At 47.5% G+C, this 23,478-nt stretch overlaps 1 protein-coding gene across 1 annotated transcript in view; it reads left to right on the forward strand.

Moving 5' to 3' along the window:
• The first annotated feature begins 8,608 nt into the window (after positions 1–8,608).
• insc (INSC spindle orientation adaptor protein) overlaps positions 8,609–23,478 on the forward strand; it is a 273,444-nt gene continuing 258,574 nt past the window's right edge. The window contains exon 1 of the mRNA XM_078547877.1: positions 8,609–8,953. Within this exon, the coding sequence (XP_078404003.1) occupies positions 8,609–8,953 (345 nt within the window). The remainder of the gene's footprint in view (positions 8,954–23,478) is intronic.

Raw genomic sequence — 23,478 nt, forward strand, 5'->3', positions numbered from 1 at the left:
TGCCATGAAAGACAGGATGGTGTTGGAAAGGAGTCCTGGAACAAGGGAGCTGCCTGGCAACAACATTTTAATTGGCTCCTAACCAGGTGACTGGGTTTTGTGTGAGAGCAATGCAGCAGAATAGCTTCTAGCCGGAAAGGAACAAGACCTAAAACCAGAAAGTGCTGGAAGACCACCTCGTGTCATCAACAAGAACTGAAAGGAATTTGGAAGATATCGATCAAAATCAACCCATTGAACCCTGTACTCCGGAATTGATGCTATTTAACTGTTTCATCCCACCCTTAAAATCCATGTTTTTGTGTGTCTTATGTGTCTTGTAATGTGTGTATAGGGATTTAAGAAGGGGTAGAGTTTAGGTTATAGAGTTAGAAATTAGCAGTTCATATTTCTTTCTTTTGCCACTGTTTAATGACAGTTTGTTCAATCAACAGTTAAGTTTACAAACCTGGTGCTCGTATTCTGTTAACCTAAATTAAACAGTTAGGTAGAATTGGGGCAATCTGGTGGTTTGGTCAAACTTTTCACATTTGTTGCGGCTCGGGGAACAGTGGGGTTTGATATTACAGCGCACTATCCCCAGTGAGTCGTGACATTGTAGATGGTGGACAGGCCTTGGGGAGTCAGGAGGTGAGTTACTCATCACCGGGTTCCTAGCCTCTGACCTGCTCTTGTAGCCACAGTATTTATATGGCTAGTCCAGTTCAGTTTCTGGTCAACGGTAACCCCAGGATGTTGGGGATAGTGGGGGATTCAGTGATGGTAATGCCATTGAACATCAAGGGGCAATGGTTAGATTCTCTCTTGTTGGAGATGGTCATTGCTGGCACTTGCATGGCATGAATATTGTCAGTCCAAGCCTGGATATTGTCCACGTCTTGCTGCATTTGGACATGGACTGCTTCAATATCTGAGGAGTCGCGAATGGTGCTGAACATTGTGCAATCATCAGCGAACATCCCCACTTCTGTGGCTTTCAAAAGTGAACTCGAAAATTACCTGGAGAGAAAAGATTTTACAGGGCTAGAGTGAAAAGGTTGAGTAGTGGGACTAGCTGAGTTGCTGTTGCAGAGAACTGACACAGAGACAATATACTGAATGGCTTCCTTCTGTTCTATAACCATTCTATGACATTAGTATAGATACATTCAAGGAACCTGATAAACACATGGGGCAGAATTTAGCCCTCGATGGGCAGGTGGGCCCCATCGGCTTGGCGGTGGGAGGGCAGCTGAACTCCGCCACCGAAACGGGCCCCACTGCCATTTTGAGTAATTGGCCCGCCCAGCAGGCTGCCCGACGGGAAGTGCTATGCGCTTCCTGTGCGGGGAGGGGGAGGGCTTCCCCATCTGTCAAAGCTCGCGCATGCACGCGAAAGAACGCACTGCTCCCTGAGACTAAGTGCTGTCTCAGGGAGAGTGCTGAAAGTTTAATAAACGTAAAAAATAGCAAAATTAAAAAATTAACATGTCCCCCTCATGTGACAATGTCACATGAGATGGGACATGTTAATAAATATTACATAAAGTTTATTAAAGTTTTTAAAAACAGACATGAAACCTCATCCCGCCAGTGGATGAGGTTTCATGTTTTTTCAGAAGCCCGCTGGGGCTCCTGGCCTGTCCACCAGCCTTAAGATTGGACGGGCAGGTCCTTCAATTGGGTTAATTATCCTGTCAATGGCCTCAATTGGCCATTGACAGGTCGGTGGGTGAACAGCTGATTTCGCTGTCCGCCTGCCTTCCTGAATATTTAAATGGGGTGGGATGACGTCGGGGGTTCCTCCCGACGTCATACCGTGTCAGTGAGTGGGCCCCGCCCCCAACTCGCCGACGGAAAAATTCTGGCCATGAGGGAGAAAGAAGCTGATGGTTACCCTGATAGTGTGATAAAGAAAGGTGGGAGGAGGCTTGTGTGGAACATAAACATCAACATAGACGAGGTGGTCCAAATGGCTTGTTTCTGTGCTGTAAATTCCATGTAAAGCTCCTTTATGTGTTTCACATCCTAAGGCCATCACAGCCAAGGAATTAATGTTCAGTAGCAAACACAGCTAGGGTGTTTGGGGATATTGATGCTGCTTCAGATCTTGAGCTTCAAAGACCCTGAAATGCTTGTTTTTGAGAAAACTGTGTGCAGGGAGTTATAAGGTCTGTACAGGAGGGTTACTGCTGTTGCTGCTGCTGCACATTCAGCAGCAGCAACGTGTGGCCTGGGACCCTGGGCCCGGCCTTCCCTCTGCCACCTCTTAACCTCCCCGAGCTCCGGATTCACAGCCACACCATGGGCTCTGGGCATTCCAGTCATATCTTAGCATTCGGCCCGAACTCAAACTCCAGGAACTCGTGGCCAAGCTTGCCCTTGCGCCCCACATAATACTGCAGATAGAATTCACTCGACATAGTCCCCGTGCTGGCCGGCTCTGTGTTACACGTCATGCAGCTCCAACTGGTTGCGAGAGAATTTCCCTCCAGTTCCGATTGTTGCCATCAATGAGCCAAATCCCTCTGCATGTGTTACTCCTGGAAACAAGTAGCTTCAACATTGGAGGCAGTGAGGATTAAAATCAACACCAGTCTTACAGATTGAAAATCCAGTCAGACAATTAATGGAGTGGATTTCACTGAGATCAGTGGAAAGCACAATCAAGTGGGGCGTATTACGGATGGCCAATCAGCAAAGGAGAGTTTACTATCCAGTGGAGAATATTAAAGACTTTAAATAAGAAGTGCCAGCACAGTGCTCCAGTGCCCTCCGGCAGCACACCCCTGCCATTATGCCATAGTTATACCTTTTGTGCTGGAAAGTTACACTGTTCACCAGCAAAGTGAGTGACATATAATTTTCCTGGGTAGTTAACATAAATACTTTTGGTTCAGCCCTGGTAAAACTTGATGTTTAAACTGTATAAGTTTATGAATTTACTCACCTACCCAGGAAAATTCCATGCGACACAGACCACTCTACAGATGCCCAGCAGGTGTAACAGAACACTGTCTGACGGCAGTTGATAAGTGGCTTCATGGGCAATTTTCATCACATCTCTTGATGGCATCTCAGTCTCAACTGGCACCTCAGTCTCACCCGTGCCCACTGGGAAGCAGCTACAAGAAGCACAACTGGCTTCGCCAAGGAAGACATCTGAGTCCTCTTCCAAGTCGTACAAGGAGCCTCACAATCCTGGGCCTGTTTTTCTTCCAGCATGTTGTGCTGCTTGCAATGAAACATATTTGGTATTGAGTACCACACTCAGGACTAATCAATGGGCATGGGCAAATGTAGCATGTTATCCACATTCTATAATTCTTTCCTGTGCATTCTGGGCAACACCACACTCTTGACCCTCTTAAAGCAGCACTCACACGATGAAGCTTTGACTTTACATCCTGAGTAAGGCACCTACAGCCCTCCTACACCTACCAACTGCCTTGCATAACCCCAAAACGCCTTCATCCACTTAAACATCCTCACACTCCCTAGCCTCACACTTCACCTCTCCTAGCAGAATTGCCACACACGGCTTAGCTGAGCCTCTTCCTCAGACATGCAGCCTTCCACTCGCGTAGATTGTGATAAAGGAAATGTTTGCTTTGAAATATACTGAGCCGTTGCATTTTGATTTGTTACTTATAACTATTATGATAAACCAGGAAATGGATTATGTAATAGGTTTGGATCTCTTCATACAGGAGAGAATTCCAGGTAAGGTTCTGCAGGGCGAAAGAAGCTTGCTTTGGTGTCTAAGATAAAAGCAAAATACTGTGAATGCTGGGAATATGAAATAAAAGCAGAAAATGCTGGAAAAATTCAGCAGGTCTGGCAGCATCTGTGGAGAGAGAAACAGAGTTAATGTTTTGAGCCCATATGACATATGGACTCAAAACGTTGGCGATGGGCATGTTTGGCGACGTGAATAGACAATATTGTGAGAATTCCAAGAATCCGTTTTAAGCCGTCGTGAAACCAGTTTACAATCGTCTGCTTCGCCCGTCAACGGCAGGCTGCATTTCCCATCGTCCAATGTCGGGAACTTCATTTTAATGCATTTGCGTCTCATCATTGTGCCCGCAAGCCGGAATCATCCCCACACATCAATTTTACCTCCCAGGTCAACGTGACTTCAGAACAGCTTGATTTACAACCGCTTTTAAAAGGCGTGCGCCTGGCGAGCTGAAATTCGAGGGGAACTCGGAGGTGAGGGCACACAACCTTGCGCAGTGCTTGTGAGGATCGCCCATAGGACATCAAGGAAGAGGCACCGCACATTTTGTGGGGAGCACAGGCAAGTCGCTTTTCCTGGCTGGCTTTCAGTGCAGTCCTGGGGCAAGGGCTGCAGTGCGGGTGAGGTCGGAGGAGTGCCAGTGCCGCACAGACTGATGGAAGTACACAATCAAATGGGTGGGGGTGGGGGGAGGTTAGGTGGAGGGTGAGGGAAGTAGCCACGCACTTGGAAAAGCTTGTCAAAAGTGAGCATTCTTCCACAGCTGAGACTGTTCAGCAGTAGCTCCATTGACATGCTTGGAGTTGGGCTTCTGAAGTATTTCTGCCCACTCAAGCAACGCAACAGCATGAAAGTGTCACCAAATGCTCCAGAATTTTTCACCCCTTGGGCACAGACTGCAAATTAATATGCCTTTTAGGAGGCAGCAGAACAATTGGACGACAGAGCAAGTTGCAGAATCCCCTCGCAAAAGGTAGCCATGGCACAGTCACTGGTGGAGGTGCTCACAGCCCTTTGCGCTGTCTTTTTTAAGATTTGGACCAGCTAACAGCATAGCTTTGCAGTGCGGGTTAGGAGAATGCCTACTCCTGAGCTGAGAGCACAGCATGGAGTCCAGTGGCTGAAGCTGCCGCCAATCATCAAGTGGAGTGGGGCAGAGGTGGGTGGGGTTTTGGACAGCCATGAAGTGCACTACACGCTGGCCATCCAAGTGGTAGCCAGTACTCTCCAGCATGTGTGAAGGGGCCTTGAGCCGCAGCTGGAGCCAGAGATTTAACCAAGAGAGGCCGTTAGGACACATATGTTAACCACCGCATCTCTCTCTTTGATCCTGCAGAAGGAGAACATCAGGATCATGGAGCCTGGTGATCTAGCGGTATGCCTCATGGCTTACAGGGAGCAGAGAAGAAGGAGAAAAGTGCAACAGAGGCGCCTGGCTTGCCAATGGGAGGAGCACCACCCTCAAGCTGAAGGTGCGGCAGGGTCTCCAGCACACACAGCTGAATATCCACAGTGAGCCGTAGCTCATAGGTGCCTCGCTAGACCCAGGGTCAAGAGATGGCGCTTGTCATTCCTTCAGATGGCTGAGAACCAGTGTCGCCAAAGACTGCGCATGTCCAGGGAACTGGTCAGTCACATCTGCCACCTGTTGCAGGATTTGGCGCCACAGGGACGTGGAGGGCATCCACTGCCAGTGGCCATGAAAGTGACTATGGCACTCAATTTTTACACCAGTGGCTCTCTCCAGGGCTCCACAGGGGACCTGTGCAGAATCTCGCAAGCTTTCACACACAAGTGTATCTTTGTGAAGGCACAGAACTTTGTGCATTTCGCCCAGGATCAGACAAGCCAGGAAGCAAGAGCACTGGGATTTGTGGTGATCTCTGGTTTTACACAGTTGCAGGGTGCCATCAACTGCACTCATGTGGCGTTTAGACCTCAACAAGCAGTCAACGACATCAACCGCAAGGGCTTCCACTCGCTGAATGTTCAGCTGGTGTGCGACCCCCATAAACACAGGTCTGCGCATGATTCATAGGGAGCGTCCATGACTCCCCCCTTAGCAGGTCTCAGGTCCCTGACATCTTCCAGGGTCCGCAGAGGCTGCAGGGTTGGCTTCTCGGGGACAAGGGCCACCCACAGAGGACGTGGCTGATGACACCCGTGCGGCGGCCTCAGACTGCAGCAGAGAAATGGTGTAACAAGGCTCATGCTGCAACTCGGACTTCGATGGAGCGAAGGATAGGAATTTTGAAAATGAGGTTGCAGTGCCTCACAGGTCCAGTGGAGCACTGCATTATGTGTCGCGCATCATCGTAGCTTGCTGCACGCTACAGAATGTGGTGCTGCAATGGGGGGAGAACCTGGTTGAGGAGGAGATGGAAGAGCTGTACATCTCCTCTGATAAGGAGGATGTCGAAGGGGATGAGGGTGCTGAGGTCCTAGAAGGCGAGGATGCCGGCGATGAGGCCATCCCACTGGCAGATGAGGCAAGCGTGCTCAGGAGGCCCTCATAGTCACAAGATTCATGGAAGATGATGACGAGATACAGTAAGGAGAGTCCTGACATCCTCACCTTGCATCTGTGAACCTTTGACTCCTGTGTGGCTGATGGCAGCGCACATACCCTCAGTGCTCGGGCTCATTTCATGGGGACGCAACAGAGGCCCGAATACTCACAAAATTCCTAGAGGGTGATGACGACATGCAGTAAAGACACTTCATAGATCTCCAAATTGCCTCTGTGAATGTTTGACTCCTGTCTGGCTGAAGGCAGCTCACTTGCGCTCTGTAATCAGGGTCATATCATGAAGATGCAGCTGTGAAACTTTAAGTACATCTGATCCTTTGGCAGCCTTCAGCACCTGTACTCTTCAGGACCACACAGTCACCGGATGCTGAAGACATGGGGGCCAGCCCCACCTCATAGGTGCTGAGAGCACACAGAAAATGGCAGAACTCTGTTGAGCCTGCCCATGACATTCTGGCAGCAATGACAAGTACCAGCGCAGTGCAGGCATCACTGATGTGTCCAGTGAGTGTGAAGCCGGACCATCACTTTGGTCTGAAGGTTACACACTGCACAGAGAAGAGGCCCTGGACTGAGACACCTGCCTTTATCTTGTGCAGGAACCAAGTTTTCACATCTGAGTGACACGAACGCTGCTCATCAGAACAAGGAGCCAAAGGCAGGGAGACATTCTTAGGAGTTTATTTACAATAGTGAACATTATGTGCAAGTGATTAACACCTGTGCCCACGCTGTGAAACTACAACTTCTTAACCTCCCTAACCCTGCCGCTACACTTTGGTGCTCCCCTGACATCCACAGTGGAGGTGTGGGCAGCCTGCTGACTGCTACACCCTGCCTGTGATGACCTTGATGGGCGTCATCTGGAGGGCTGAGACCTGGAAAGCCCTGGCCTGCTTTGGGTATCCTGCTGTGGGTCAGTTGCACCTGCTCGGCCTATGGAGCTGGAGGTGATGGGGTCACATTAAGAGGGGATTTGGATCAGCCGGACATTCACGGGGCCACCTGGCTGGATGGCCCAGGATTGTTGAGCTCCTCCCTATGGGTGCCCTACGGCCCCTGGCTAACTCCTTGAGCTGGCAGTGAGCAAGATGCCAGTAAATGTAAATGGGCTGGTGAGTGTGTAAGTTGAGAATGATGAGATGGTTGACTTACCATGGCAGCATGAATGCAATTATTCATTCTCTTACTGCACTGGATGGCCGACCTCTTGGCACTGACCACCTTTGCCACCTCCCAAGCCGGAGTGGCGAGACTGATGGGCCTCCTGTGGCCATAGCGGGGGTAGAGGATATTGCGGCAGGCCTCAACAACGTCCAAAAGGTGCCCCAGGGATGTGTCACTGATTTGGGGGGCTGTGCTCTTCTTGGCTTTTGGGTCTATGTCTTCACTGGAGCTGCAAATATTGAGAAGTGTGTGTGCGTTTGCAGTTTAAATATGGTGCCCAGAGTGAGGAAGCGGTGAGGCAATGGCGTGGCGGGCAAATCGGAAGCTGCCCGCTACTGACACGGCGTGTTTCCTGTGACTGCATCATTTATGAGGAGGGAAGGGGGTGATACGGTGCGAAAATCCGCCATTGCGGCCAGCGGGTAACACATCGTTTTTCATGCCCGCTACTGCACTTTGTGAAAACCTGGGTGATTCAGCCTGTTAACCCTGTTTCTCTCTCCACAGATGCTGCCAAACCTGCTGAGTTTTTCCAGCATTTTTTTGTTTTTATTCCTGCTTTGGTGTGTTTAGAAGGTTGCACAGCAAAAAAAGAGCATTGTTGAGGCTCTGCAACTGTAGTTGATTAGTCAGTAAAGATGCCCTCTGATGCCTCTTGCAGTGGTGAGTGAAGGTGTGACCTTGGTTGCATCACAGACGAGCTTGGCTTCCTGGAATTAGGATCCTCTTCCTATCCACGTTTGCCAACGGTTACTCTGAAATGTGTATGCCATTCCGAAGCATCCTGCACTTGTCCCTGGATCTGTGCCTTTCTCAAAAGTTTGCAGTGTTAAAATGATCAAGGAACACCGTGTTTACCGTAATAACAGCATTATTACACCTAAATGTGCCGAAATGCAGATTTCCTTAATCTTTATGGCAGAATTATGGTATAATAATGGCATAAGTATTGAAAATCAATAAAAGGCATTAGGGACCATAATCTCACAGATAAAGAGTAGGCAATTCAGAAAATATTGGAGGATTGGCTGAACCTGTGTAACCACAAGTCCGCCAGCACCATCAGTAAAAGGGCCGTGGGGAGTCGGGGGGTGGGGTTGTTGGGTAGTGCATTTGGAAGACATAAAGACTCTACAGTGCCAGCATTAATTCTGTTTTGTTTTATAACTCCATGATATCCCTTTTCTAGCATGCATCTGATGCAAATGGACTCTGTGCAGCGTTGGATGGAGGACTTGAGATTGATGGCGGAATGTGAGTGCATGTGCATACTTCAATCAAAGCCCATCAGTGTGGATGGCGATGGACTCAATGAGCTTGTCATAACATCTCAGCAAAATTTACAAGACAGCTTGCAGGCACTGTTGAAGAGAGCATGGACAATCACTACAGAACTGTCCAACATTTTCTACAAGCTTGAAAAAAATAGGTGGCAACGGATTCACAGCGCTGCAGTCAGGGTGGACTGTCACGTCAGGTCATTGATAAATGAATACAACAGTTACACTAGGAACGCTTCAGCAGAGATACAACAGGTAATGTTGATCAGATCCGATTTAGTTATTAATTATTACACAAGAACTAAACAATATAATTATGAGGTATGATTAATTAAAAACTGTTTAACTGCAGAAACAATTTTTTTTTAGATATTTCATTGTTCAGTTACCCTTAAGAGTATCTCTAGATTACTGGGAGGTAATGTTAATGGTGGTAAAGGCACAATTATTCAACTTAAGGGGAGACCTGCAACACAGACAGTATACAGCCTGATTTTTATAACTATAGCAGAACCTAAGTAGAGAAATTGTTTCTCATTCAAAGTTGTGTATTTGTGAGGGAATTGGGAAGTTTTCAGCCTGGTTGTTAAATGGAGTGCCTCACTTTAATGGGATTGCTCATCTTGATGTAGTGATCATCATCTGCCCACTGTAAGTACCGACATGCCAACTCTTGTGAGAAATGTGATTTGTAAGTAAAAATAAGCCTTGCTCATAATCTTGTGATTTTTAAAAATAAATCTCAGGATTTCTTTTTATACTTGCACTGTCCATTTGTCCACCTCCCTCACCAGAAGCCAAGCTCGCTAGTCACTGATCACCTAGTACCAGAATGCCTTGACGGATGTCTGCATCGACCAATCAGTGATGGCCGCCCAAGAGAAGATGAGGCTAGCCCCACCTGGTTTTGTTTCAATTTGTCCCTCTCCCCACAACTTTGTGATTCTTAAAGGGGCAATGTATCTGCAGTGCTCAAGTTGCAACTTGGATTACTGTAGCTGCAATTTGCATGAGATCTTTTTCGATATATTTATTCTATAAGCTAATAAGGAGTTACTGTGGTTTTCCCATCAAACAAAAGGCGCCTTCTTTTCTAGAAAGTCATAACTAATAAATAATTAAACTGTAAAACGAAAGGAAACTTATTAAATTAAATATTACCACCCTTGTCCAGCGGTCATCCCAACCATCATCATTGTAACCTTAAACTGAGGGTGGTGGCTTAATAGAGGCCTTGCCTGCTGAGAGCCCCATGTGATCTCTTTTTAGGAAGTTCCATTGAATTAAGTATCAATCAGGCACTTAACTGGACAGCAGCTGCCCTTCCTTGCAATCATGGACCCTGAGGGGGTCCTGCCCACTGAGAACTGCCGGCCAATCACAGGCTGCAACTCTATTGAACGGCAACACCATGGGGGAGGTGGTGGTTGCTGGCGTTACGATGCCACCTGAGGCCCAGCTGAGGGACTAATTTAATACCTGTTGAAATATCATATTTGTGTGCTTTAGTTGCGTCGTCATGTTACTGTGTTTCTTCCTTTTCATTTGTTTCTGCTGTCTCTTGTCCAGGCTTTCTATCTCCATTTATTCTCCATGTAGATTGCTGTATCTTAGAGGAAAAATTTCCCCTTACCTTTTCCTTTTACTGGTTTGAATCTGTGTTCTCTTTTAACCTACTTAACATTTGCTTCTTTAAATTTCATCAACTGTTGTTCTGTCTAATTAGGTATTTTGTCCAAATCATTCTGTAACTTCTTAGCCTCCTTTCTCTGATTCCATTCTATTCCAAGTTTGAAATTTGACCACTTTGCATTGAGTTTCAGAATCTCTCAATTATGTACGTAGGAAATAAACACTGTACCCTAGGGCACCCACTCATATTCCCCACTCCCCCACGCTAACATAGCTACTGTAATGAGTAGTCATTGTTTTAACCTTCAGTCAGGTTTTATCCATTTCCAAATTTTAGCCTGAATTCCCACAGCTTTGAATTTAACTAATAGGTTTTGGCGCATGGCTTTATCAAAAGCAGTTTGGAAGTCTAGGCAGACCGCATCATAGAGCTTTCCACAGCACACTTAAGTTGTCATTTCCAAAAAATTTGAGGAAGTCGGTCAGGCAGGATCATATCCTCCTGAATACACGTCGACTGCAGTTTGCAAAGCTATCATTCTACAGATAGGTCTCAAGTTCACACCTGATAGTTATTCCCCTTACTTTACTCATAGTGGAAGTTGAGACAAAGGGGTCTTGATTGTTGTCTATCTATGCTGCCTGTGTTTGTAAGATTACCCTTTTTAATATGGGCATCACATTAGCCTCTTTCCAATCTCCCGGAGGAGTAACTGTATTTCTCAGGTTTGAAGCTTTAATTTTTTTTAGGAGTACACACTTTTATAACTTTCTTGTTCAAAAGTAACATTTTGTTTCCTTCTATGGAAATAATTCTGGATATTAAAGAAAATCTAGGGGAAATGTTTAGTAATTGTGGAGTGGAGAAATATGACCCCCCCCCCCCCCCCCCACCGGCCACTGCCCCTCCCCCACACCCACCCCCCCAGCATCTAAATGTATCTACAGTGAAATGGGAAATCTCTTCCTGACCTCAGAAAATCTCCCAGGTTTGTTAACCAAAGTTCCCAGCATTTGTATTTCAGCACTTCCACTGGGTTGCACCTAATTACAGGTTCGGGAGAGCCTGGTTAACATATCCTGATGACAGGTCATCGACCTGAAACGTTAACTCTGTCTCCCTCTCTCCACAGATGCTGCCAGAGCTGCTGAGTATTTCCAGCATTTCCTCTTGTTATTTCAGACTTCCAGCGTCCACACTATTTTACTTTTGTGTTAACGTATCCATTACTCGCGAACATTAAACCAATACAGCTAGGAAGGCAACATTACAATCATAGGTTGATGTAAAACACTAGCAGATTAACATGACACAATCTTGCATTTTTGGAAATCATAACTATGACACTGTGTAGAATTAGCGCTAAATAGCACTAGGGAAAATGTGCCTGAATTTGAAGATAAGACTGGTAAGTTAACAATGTGACAGTTTCTGTTCAAACCATTCAGTCATTTCACAGAATCACAGAAATGTTACAGCACAGAAGGAGGTCATTCAGCCCTTTGTCTCTGCACCAGCTCTCTAAATGAACAATTCACCTGGTGTCATTCCCCTGCCCCCTCCTTGAGTAACCCAGCACATGCTTATTTTTCAAATAACAGTCCAATTCCCTTCAGAATGTCTCAATTGAACCTGCGTCTACCACAGTCTCTCTCTCCCCCAGTCTCCCTCTCCTCCAGTCTCTTTCTCTCTCTCTCCCCCAGTCTCCCTCTCCTCCAGTCTCTTTCTCTCTCTCTCTCTCTCCCCCCCAGTCTCTCCCTCTCTCTCTCCCCAGTCTCCCTCTCTCTCTCTCTCCCTCTCCCCTGTCTCGCTCCCTCCAGTCTCTTGCTCTCATCTCTCACTCTCTCATTTATCCCTCTCTCTCTCTCGCCTCAGAATTTCTCTCTCACTCTCCCCAGCTTCTCTATCTCCGGCAGCGCATTCCAGACCTTAACCACTCACTGCTTGAAAAAGGTTTTCCTCATGTCGCTTTTGCTTCTTTTGCCAATTATTTTATATCTGTGCCCTTTCAGAAAGGGGAGCTGTGCTCAGGTTCCTTTTGTTTTGTAATATAGTTGTTTCATTGATGATGACCAATGCACATTATTGGCTGCATGCATCCAAACCTAATCAATCTCCTCAAAGGAGACATTTATTCTAAATCATATTTGTTTCAATCCATGTCTGACTGACTGAAGAATAGAACATTTTTGTTTATGCCAGCTCTTTCCCGGTGTTACGTTCTATGAATTCATCTTGGTCTTAGTTAACTCAAAATTAAATTGGGCTGGAACAGGCAACATCTATTACAGCTCCAAGTTCACGTATAAGAGAGGTGACTGACTCTCTCTCTTTATGCATTCTCTCTGACCAGAGAGAACAGGCAGAGTGTGTACATGGTTTTGCCAGGATAGAAAGCTTCTCCATGGTGCAGGCACAGAGATGTACTGCAACCACTTGGCCATAATGCTGAATTAAAAGCCACTAGAGAACAACAATTCCAAACTAATTATATCGAACAACTTATTCAATATTCTATACAAAAGTCAACTAATCGTCCTTGTGCATTCTCATAGTGGCTGTCTTGCAGGTGCCTTTGCTGGCCTACTGCTGCAATGCAGTGCTACCCAAGTGACTGCGATATGGCTGGTGGAATGTTGCTGACTTTCAGTGGGGGAGTTTGCAGATGACCTTCAAGATGCTCTTGAGCAAAATAAAAGCAAAATACTGCACATGCTGGAAAACTGAAATCAAAACAGAAAATGCTGGAAAAACTCAGTAGGTCTGGCAGCATCTGTGGAGACAGAAACAGAGTTAACATTTTGAGCCTGTATGACTCTTCTTGAGCAACTCTGGCCCTAGAAAATCTGACTTCAGACTGCACCACCTTGGCATGGGTGACAGCAATCTGGGCTGGGTGGCTGATAGCTGATAGGCAACAGCAAGAGCACTGGCAGAGGGGGACAAATGCTCTCAGATGAGAGACAACAGGCCTGTGCTTCCCTGAGCAACTAACACTCCCCCGGGCTGGTGCCTCAGCAACCCTAGTTGTCTGTTGGAGGATTGATTGCTGGACTGATGTAAGGCCTGCAAGCCTTTGCACACTGGCATCTGCAGTCATGATGGTAGCAGCCTGAGCCTTCATAGCAGCAAGCTCGACTTGCATGACCTCAGTATGAGCTCCCACGACAGTCCTCAGACATTGGGTGGCTTCTGCTTGTGCTGCAATGGAAGCTGAGACCTTGGCCATGAAACATGGCATCATGGATTGGTCTGTAACTGTTCTCATAGAGTTGGCCATCATTTTCCAGCCGGAAGGAATGGGCTCCAATGTCTGCACAAAGTCCAATGCCAGTTGGTGACTGATTCCTTATGGTCTTTGACATTGACAGCAATGGCCAGCCAATACTTAATTATGCATGTCCACCTACTTTTCTGCCTCATTGAAGTCCTTATCTAAGTATTCTACAGAAGAACCCATGTACAACCTTGGTCTCTGGGAAACTGGCACCTGTGTGACCCTTTCCCTCTGCCTTGGCTCAGGGCCAGTCATGTCTGGTGACTCACCACATGCACATCCCACTTCCAGCTGCCCTCTAAAGAACAAACAGGCCTGGATTTTCTCTGAGTCAGGTTAAAAATGGCAGGTGGGTCCCGAATCCTACATTCCCAACATATTCCCGGGCTGTGGAATTTTTGGGAATGCCTTTAAAGGATGCAGGCTGCTTCTTGTCAACAGCCCACATTGGCACCCTGACCTGGCCGGCTTCATTGCAGAGATAGGTATCACCTACTCTTCCGCAATTTTCATGGAGTCGGGCCATGTTTTTAAAGAGTCGTGATTCATGGCCCCTTAAAGGAGCCGTGAACCCTGGTATGCACGAGGGGACATTTTAAAAGGTAGGTTGAAATGACTCCTATGCCAAGCACTGGCACTTCCATGTCCATTGACCCACTGTACACTTTCTACAACCAACGAACACCACAGTATAAAGTTGAGTATCAAAAAAAAGGCTCTGGAAAATGTAATCGATTGTTTACTTTCTCCTATGAAAAAAGTCTGCAGGTAAGCTAATAAAAGTTTCAATCATCCAGGCTCTTTGCTGTTTCAAAAACCACCAACCACAAACACTTGAGATCACTTACTTGTGTCGATAAACATTGTGAAATTGAAGCTAGAGAGAATGAACTGTCAATCAAACAATGTTTCCTCTGTGAGCAAGTGTTCTGTTACTCTAATAGATATCTGGGCTTTCAGCCAAGCTTCATTATGTACGCTTGGCTGCAAACTGTACAGTGCACCATAGTACACTGCACAGTTTTATGTATATCAGGTGTAAAGAATGTATTTCACCTAGAAGAGTATTGTTTTGTATTGTGTGAAAATTAATTAATTAATGTACTAGTTTGTGTGATGCCATTGAGTTACCTAACAAGGCAGGGTGGTCATAAGTTTGGAGTAAAGAGTCATTGGAACATAGGAACAGGAGTAGGCCATTCAGCTCATTGAGCCTGCTCTGCCATTCAATTAAATCATGGCTGATCATCTACCTCAACGCCACTTCCCTGAACTATCTCCATAACCCTTGCTGTCATTAGTCTTCAGAAATCTTTCAATTTCTTTTTAGAACATGCTCAATGATTGAACTTCCACAACCCTCTGGGGTAGAAAATTTCAAAGATTCACCACCCTCTGAGTGAAGAAACTCCCCCTCATCTCAGTTTTAAATGGCCTATCCCTTATCCTGAGATTATGTTTTAGACTCACTTGCCAGGGGAAGCATGTAAGAGGTCCCCGTTTCACCACCCACCCCCCCCCACCCCCCCTCCCCCCACCACCCCTTACAAACAGTTCTTGGACTTTAGGATTTATAAAGAACAAAAATACACAGACCCAGGGTTTGGCTCAGCCATAACTTAGTTGTTTCATTGTACCCACTAATATCCCCAGTACAGATACCTCTATGATTAGTTGCAATTCCACAGAAAATCCCCCCCCAAAAAACAAACAACCCATCCCCAGTGCACAACGCCCTCAGGTTTGACTGACAGACCCCAAGCTCATAAAAAATAATTCGGCCTTCTACAAAAGTTACCCAAAACTGACGCAAATACCCCAGTTTAAATCCTCGTGTGGCTAGCTGAAATTAGCACCTTCAATTCCCTTCTGCGAGTTGACCACTGTCCCCCTTTAGCCCAACGAAGTCACTATGACTTGTTAAAATCTGACTAACCACAGACAAAAACACTACGCCTTTGTCCCCAAACCTTATGAAACCCTCAGACTAATATCTCTACGATTTGGCTGAAACACTTACAATCCCCAACATGACTGGTCTGTCCGGTGTTGATTGTAGACCCTGAGTCAAGATGACCAGCCCTGACTCTTCTTCTAACTGCAGCCCCCACACTCTGATATGCTCTTCTTTTTATAATGATTCAACTCAATGTATCAAACATATTTCCTGTTGTTCATGCTGGTCCAATGTCAGGTAGTTAACAGCTCTTAGTTTATTTCACGCATAGTTCAGACAAATATGATCAGCTCATGCTGGTTGAAACAATAGTCATTCCATGGAAAATATATCCCAGGCAAATATGATCAGCTCTCACATTGTTAAACAATTCTCTTGCTGTTTTGAGGCAATACAGTTATAACATCTGTCTGAGGTTGATAAAGGTTTGAATGATCCATTCCTGTCCTTGAGGGCATCCAATCATAGTTACAATGACCAGATTCCAGTACCATTGTCTATGAAGTTGGCCTTAGTTGTATTACAATTCCTTAATTGTATAATCAATGGCATGTTTCTTGGACCGTTGTATAGGTTAACCAGTCTCTTAATTGCATTAGCCAATGACAGGTAATGGCTTCTCCCTGGTATCATTGTCCCATGGTAGCAAACAGTCAATGTCCAAATCCTTTTGATGAGCCACTGTCTTTTACTATATGCCTGAATTAGCCCCTTGCTGCCCAGCCCTGTGCTGTAGGCTGCAACTTGATTTTTGCCTTTTATAGTTCAAACACGAGATCAAAACATGTCCATGGGTTTGGATTTTTATATTCCATAAATTTCCCAGTTGGAGGGGATTCCTACAAGCGTCTTAACTACATCTACCCTGTCATGGCCTGTAAGAATTCTGTAAGTTTCAATGAGATCACCCCTCATTCTTTGAAACTCTAGGGAATAGAGACCCAGTCTCCCTAATCTCTCTTCATAAAACAATCCCGCCATCCCAGGGATTAATCTGGTGATCCTCCCTTTGGCAAGTATATCCCTTCTTAGATAAGGGACCAAAACTGTACACAATACTCCAGGTGAGGTCTCATCATGCCTCGATACAACTGCAGCAAGACATCTTTACTCCTTTTGCAGTGAAGGAGAAACTGATTAATAGAAGTTTAAGATGTTTTAGTAAAGTCTGATTTTGGAGGCCAAAGTTGCAGGTAGAATGCTATATTTCTGCTCCCAGTATCAAATGGCTACTACTTCAGTGGAACACTGCCCAGACTTATAACTCAGGCCTGAGACTGGGTTAAGGTGGACTATGAAGTTCAATATGTTATTAATAATTTGAGTTTTTTAACAGATTAAGAGATATCATTCTGTAGGTGTTTTTTGGTTAAAATTAGGTCAGCTCTGACAGCTGAAAATGGCTGCTTGATGCTGGATTGGAGAGGATGGCCAGAATTTTCCAGCTGACATGTGGATGGCGTAGCCCGCACATCAGCGTGTAAAATGACGCGTGCTGACATTGTACAAGCGTGTGGATGTCAGCGCGCGGCATCGCAATATTTCAGTGGGCGGGCACGATCAGTTCGCCCGCCATTAATTGAAGGGCTCGTGCTTGTTAAGCCCCTTAACTTGCCAATTGTGTACGATTTTGAGGGGCCCGTGCAAACTTCGGGTCAGCGCATGGGCGGGTAGGAGATTATTTAAGAAAACCTTTGCAATGTAGGGATATGTGGACTCAGAGGGGTTGTTCATGTTTTACATGAAGTTATAATTGATGAAAGTGTTTAAAACATACCTGTGTGATTGTTAGTAGTTCTCATCGATGTCCAAGAGGTTTTTGTGTAATTTGAAACCAGTCTGCAGACAGCATTCTTTTTCGGCCTTGCAGCTTTCCGGAGGCCTCCATTTAGCCTGGGGCTATGGGTTCTGACCTCTCCAGTGGAGGCAGCTCCCCTGAGGAGGAAGGGAGGGATAGAATCAGGAAGAGGCCAAGACTGGACAATCAGCCTCCAAGGGAGGCACCTTTGGGTGTCTAGGCGCAGGCACAAGGGGCAAAGGGCCAAGAGATTGTGGGCCAAGGTGCAAGGGGCCGCAGACAACGCCACTATCCTGCTGCCCAGGGTATACAGGCAGCGAAGCAGCTACCTCAATATGACTGAGGTGCAGTGCCGAAGGAGGCTCCAACTCTCAAGGGAGACAGTCAACTATATCTGTCAGATGATTGGCCCTGAGATCTCCCCTAAGTGAGTGGGTGGACACCCCATGCCAGTGACTCTGAAGGTCACAGTTGCCCTCCACTTCTATGCCTCTGGCTCCTTCCAGGGCTCGGTGGGTGATCTTTGCGGTGTCTCCCAATCAGCTGTCCACACTTTTGTCAAGCAGGTTACAGACGCTCTGTTCAGATGGGTATCCACCTTTATCCACTTCCGCTGCGACCAGGCAAGTCAGGCACAGCGAGCCAGAGGCTTCGCGGCCATTGCTGGCTTCCCCCGTGTCCAGGGTGCAATAGACTGTACACATGTGGCCATCAAGGCGCCACCAGGTGAGCCCGGTGCCTTCGTCAACAGGAAGGGCTTCCACCCCATGAACGTGCAGATAGTGTGTGATCACAGGATGCTGATTCTACAAGTCTGTGCAAGGTTCCCAGGCAGCTCCCATGATGCCTACATCCTCAGACACTCCCAGGTGCCGGGGCTCTTCAGTGCTCCAGCTCAGCTGGATGGTTGGCTAGTGGGTGACCAGGGCTATCCCCTGCGAAGGTGGCTCATGACGCCACTACGCCGTCCAAGAACAGAAGCTGAGCAGCGCTACAACAGGAGCCAGGGCACCACAAGGGCTGTGGTGGAGAGAGCCATCGGTCTTCTCAAGATGCGCTTCCGTTGCCTGGACCGTTCAGGGGGTGCACGTCAGTACCCCCCAAGATCTCTGATAGTGGTAGTCTGCTGCGCTCTGCACAATCTTGCGCTGGAAAGGGGGGATGCAGTTGACAATGAAGACCTTGACGCCCTGGATGAGGCTGCACATGATGAGTCCAGCAGTGCCTCAGAGGATGAGGAAGCACAGGGCGATGATGAGGGGCAGAACGATGACCCGCATTTACACCAAGGAGGCAGGGACACCCGGGACAATTTAATCCAAAGAACCTTCAGCTAGCTCCACACACATGGATCAGCAGGAGCAGCATTGCCTGAAACTTCCACACGTGGCACTTAGGTGCTACATCTTCCACCTGATCAGCTGCAAATAAGGCCTTAGTTCAGAAACATCAATCTCCACTCTAACACTCATGATAATTATGTGAAAATGAAAAAAGCACCACAATGAAAAGACACTCAGCCATGGTAACAAAGGTGAGCTTTATTCTGTCCACAATTAAAGCCCACATAATTATTCGGCAATGTTACAAAAAGGGGTCCCTATTCAAAGGCCAACATAAAATCACCAGTGACATACCCGGGTAGTGCCTAAGGTGCCTTATGTGTCTGTTTGCGGGTGCTACGTCTAGGTGCCGCCCATCACTCGGAGTGGCTTGTGAGACAGCCTGCTGACTCTGCTGTCCTATTGGCCTAGATGACCTTGGCGGGTGTCCTCTGGCCCGTGGAGTCTGTGATGGCCCCGCCATCCTGAACTGGCACCTCCCCAGTTCCCGCAGCCTCAACGGAAGCAACATTGACTGGCAGAGGGGTGGAGGAGCTACTGCCCTCATCCGGAGCACCCTGAGAAGAGCTCGCAGTGACGGCAGGCAGCTGCTGCGCCGACGTGAGGTCCAAATCTACCTCCCTGCTCACCGCAGATGCTTGGGCACCGAGTGCCGGCGCTTGGTGTCCACACAACATCTCCCACAATGGGAAAGACCACCTGTGGCCAGTACCGTTGTGAGGGCTTGCAGGTCAGAGCATAACCCAATCATATTTTGATCCATTCGGTTAGAGCCCCTCTCAATGAGAGTCGCCAATCTCTCATTGAAGGAAGCCTGAAGCTCTGCCCTGAGGGCGGAATCTTCGCGCGCACTCTGCCTAGACTCCTCCGTCGCAGAGAGCAACTGAACCATTCCCTCATGCAACCCTGCCAGATGCAAACGCACTTCCCGCCGCCTTTCCTGCAGCTGCTGCAATGGGGACAACTCCAGAGGCACGTCATCAGTGCCGGACTCAGCATGTGTCTTGTCCCCTGCAGCCCTCCAGCTGCTGGAGCTATCGGCACCCTCTGTCCCTACCATCTCCTCCAGCGATCGTGATGTGCCCCCTCCACTGTGACCCGGGACACTAGCCGAAGGTAATGTCTCCACCGAGGTGTGTGTGTCTGCGCTGGTGCCTGACTGGCTGAAATGATGTGCCGCAAGTTGCACATGTTGCCCCTCAGGTGTGGAGGGGGGATGCGGTGCGGACGAGTGGGTCACTCTGGTGGTGATGCTGAAATTAACAACAAGGACAGTGCATCAGTTAGCGTTCATTCACCTCAACCTTCCCTTTCCCCCCCAGACTCATAAGTCGCTCACCCTTAAAGATCCTTAAAAGAAGAACATTGGTGAGGTCCAAATGAGTCAAGACAGGTCCCAAGCATTAAACACACGTGCAAACAGGCTGGTTAGATGGCCTCATGAATGACACATGGCTTGTAAAGAACCATAGGAGTGGGGAGAGTGCAGAGGTATCTGATGTGGATGCATTGTTGCCTGGATAGTTGCGCGGCTGAGGAAACATTTCAAACAGTTGTGTCATTTTCCGGCGAACTCAGGGGATTGAGAGGTCACATTATTGCCTTTCATTCTGTAAGGAGGGGCATAGACCGGGTGGCCAGAAGGCAACATTTCCCCTTGGCGCAGGGATGAGTAACGTGGTGGCATTCATCTAAATTGAGTGCCATGAGGTTCACAGCTGAGGTGCTGAGGACCTTCTGGACAAAGTAATGTGGGGCGCACAGGCTGAAAGGGTGCAGAAGGTCCCAAACCCCCGAAAATGGAATAAGTCTTTGGGTGTGCAGCGGCAATCCAATGTCATGTGAGACTATGGTGATAGTGGTCACAAATGGGATGAGGTGACTTTGGAAGGTGGTGGAGAGGCTATTCCTCAAGGGGACAAGGGTCCCTCCTGTATGACCTAGACATCAGAGTGTCTTAGTCTGTGAATGAGCATTGTTGCAGCATTAACGATTGCAGCAACCATCAGCGGTTTGGATGGTGGGCACACAGAGTGGTTGGGACTGTGGACCTCAAATACCTTTCCGCTGGACCCCAGCCTCGCCGCCTCCGACCGCCCTGGCCTCCTGCCTCCTGCCTGCTCCTCGAATGGGGTGAGGCTCTGGAGGAGGGTGCGCCCACCACCAGTCCTCAGGTGCTCCCGGGAATTGTGGTTACTTTTTGCCTGCAAAACACATAAGAGGATTTATTGGGGCAGGTCGCTCATGTACTCTGCATGCACATGCCGCACCCCAACCACAGTGGGCCATCTGAGGCCTCCAGCGGCTCCTGTCCACACTACTAGTGATGAGTCCCCAGAAGATAGTACGGCAGGTCCCAAACCCCTCCCCCAACGGTCCCCTTGGACACTTTCGGTGTCCATCGCTTTGAATAGCACACGGGTCCTAGCGCCCATGGAAAGGAGGATCAAATAGGTGCGGCGCCGATGCCAGCAGATGGGACTTGCCCAAAAGACCTTGACCCCTTGGACCATCTCATTACCATCAATATGACATGTGTTGGAGTTCCGTATATGTGTCTACTGGCCTCCCCTGCAGCTTGCCCCCAAACTACTCATATGCCACAGAAACCAACATATGCTGCGGGGAAAGCCCTTCTTCTCCTCAACTACAAAGGCTGATGTAAGCATTGTCAGTACCCATTTGCCCACCCAGCATGTGACAGATGCCCTATGCAGTAACGGCAGCAAGACATGGTGGCGGGGGGGAGGTCAAAGGCAGAGGCTGCCTTCTGGGTCAAATGGCCAAGACAAACATGGTACTCACCCGTCCAGAGCACAGCAAATCATTGAAGCGTTTTCTGCACTGTGTGCCAGTGCGTCTGACGCCATCATGGGCACTTACAACCTCACCCACCTCCTCCCATGCCTGGCTGGTAACATGGGGGGGCCCTCCTCCTCCCATCCTCAGGATACAGAACATCACGTCGCTGGCCCACCTCTTCCAGGAGGACAGCAAGGCATGCGTCCGAAAATATGGGTGCACAGTGGTCCCCCGCTGGCCTCTCCTGCAGCCTGCCCCCCTCCTCCTCCACCACCTCCTCCTCCTCTGCCCTCCTTGGAGCATTTCTACCTCTCTGAGTGGCCATGGTGCACTGCTTCAAGCAGGCTGCCTGGCCACTCTTTAAACAGGCTGCCGGCTCCCCATTGGAACCTTAATTGGATCCTTAATTGGCCTGCCCGTGGAAAATGGCGGCTTGGCCCGTTTCGCCAGCAACAATCGACTGACGAACGTAAACTTCTGCCCAATATTTAAATGATACCAAATACATATATTGGCTGGTAATCAAATGAAGTACAACAAGATGTAAAATATGAATGCAAGATTGAAGGATCCCTGAAATTAAACAAAGATTAGTCGTCATTTTCCCCAGTTAACTTCTCCTTCCATGGAATCATTGAGGAGACAGTCCTATGTTTCTTCCCTGTTGAAACACCCAGAGTATTGAGTGATTTTAATGATTTTGCCTCTACTATACTATCCAGAAAGCAATTATGAGTATTGATTCCTCTTTTCATGATGAAGTGCTTCCTGACGTTAGTTATGAACTTGCCTTTTGTTAACTTATGTCCTGCATCATTGTTTAACTTAAGATAGTGCTCCAGATCCACCTTTGATACTGTACTTCCTTTATTCATCTCCGTTCAGGGCTGAGGAGTCGGGGATCTGGCATGGCTCAGTTTTCTGATCATTTTTGCTTGTCTTGTATGTCTAGAATGCAAGGTGTGATAAGAACCACTGTGCAGTATCAGTGTAATAGTCTCAATCTTGCACTGAAAACATTTAGCATTTGGATTGTTAGCATTATTGATTACTGATTTGCAATGACTGTAAGTGCTAAGTGTGGAATCTACTGAACCTCCTGGATTTCTTTCAGTCTCACCTGGCTAGCTCAATACCATTTATTGAATATTTTTGACAGTCATTCTTTCTTCTGGAGTGTAATACCTTGCATTTATTTGTATTGAATTTAATTTGCCCGTTCTTTCATTCGTAAATTTTAACATGTTCCTTCTGTAACTCAAAAGCAAAATTTTGTAGATGCTGCAAATCTGCAAATCTGAAATAAAAAGAGAAACCGCTGGAAAATCTCAGCAGGTCAGGCAGCATCTGCAGAGAGAGAAACAGAGTTAACAAACATTTCAGATTATTGGCCATTTGCCAGACCTGTCAAGAAGGTTCTGAAACATAACTTTGTTTCACTCTCTAAAGATGCTGCCTGACCTAGTTCTTCTCTAGTTTCTTGTTTGCATGATCAGATTTTACTGCCCTGGAGGGGAACACCAGCTGGGGATTAACCAGCATCCCACCCTGACATTGCTGTGCCATCAGCACCATTGACTGGTCCATTCTGGATAGCGTGGCATGCATGCTATGTACATCAATGCGCAGCTCCTGCACGCACTCCAAGTACTGCACGTAAAGTTCTCCATGAAGTTGGCCACTCTTTCAATGGAGGAGCTCATGTTGAAAGCCCTGAATCATGGTGGCACACATGAGCTAGATGGGGAACTCTGACATGTGAGAGCAAATCTGCTGCTGCTAGTCTAAGTAGAGCCTCCTTTCCTATGAACCCTGAGGGCTGGTATCTCCACCCAGCTGAGGTCCCCCATCCTCTGAAGGGGCTGCCCAGAGCTGCCTCTGGCCCCTCTTGCATGCTAATGTTGAGTTGATCACCCAGTGCCACCCCATCTAAGCTGGCATGTGGACCTACCAAGGTGATTTTATCTGCT

Source organism: Cetorhinus maximus, chromosome 9 (assembly GCF_964194155.1).
Source record: "Cetorhinus maximus chromosome 9, sCetMax3.hap1.1, whole genome shotgun sequence".
NCBI lineage: Eukaryota > Metazoa > Chordata > Chondrichthyes > Lamniformes > Cetorhinidae > Cetorhinus > Cetorhinus maximus.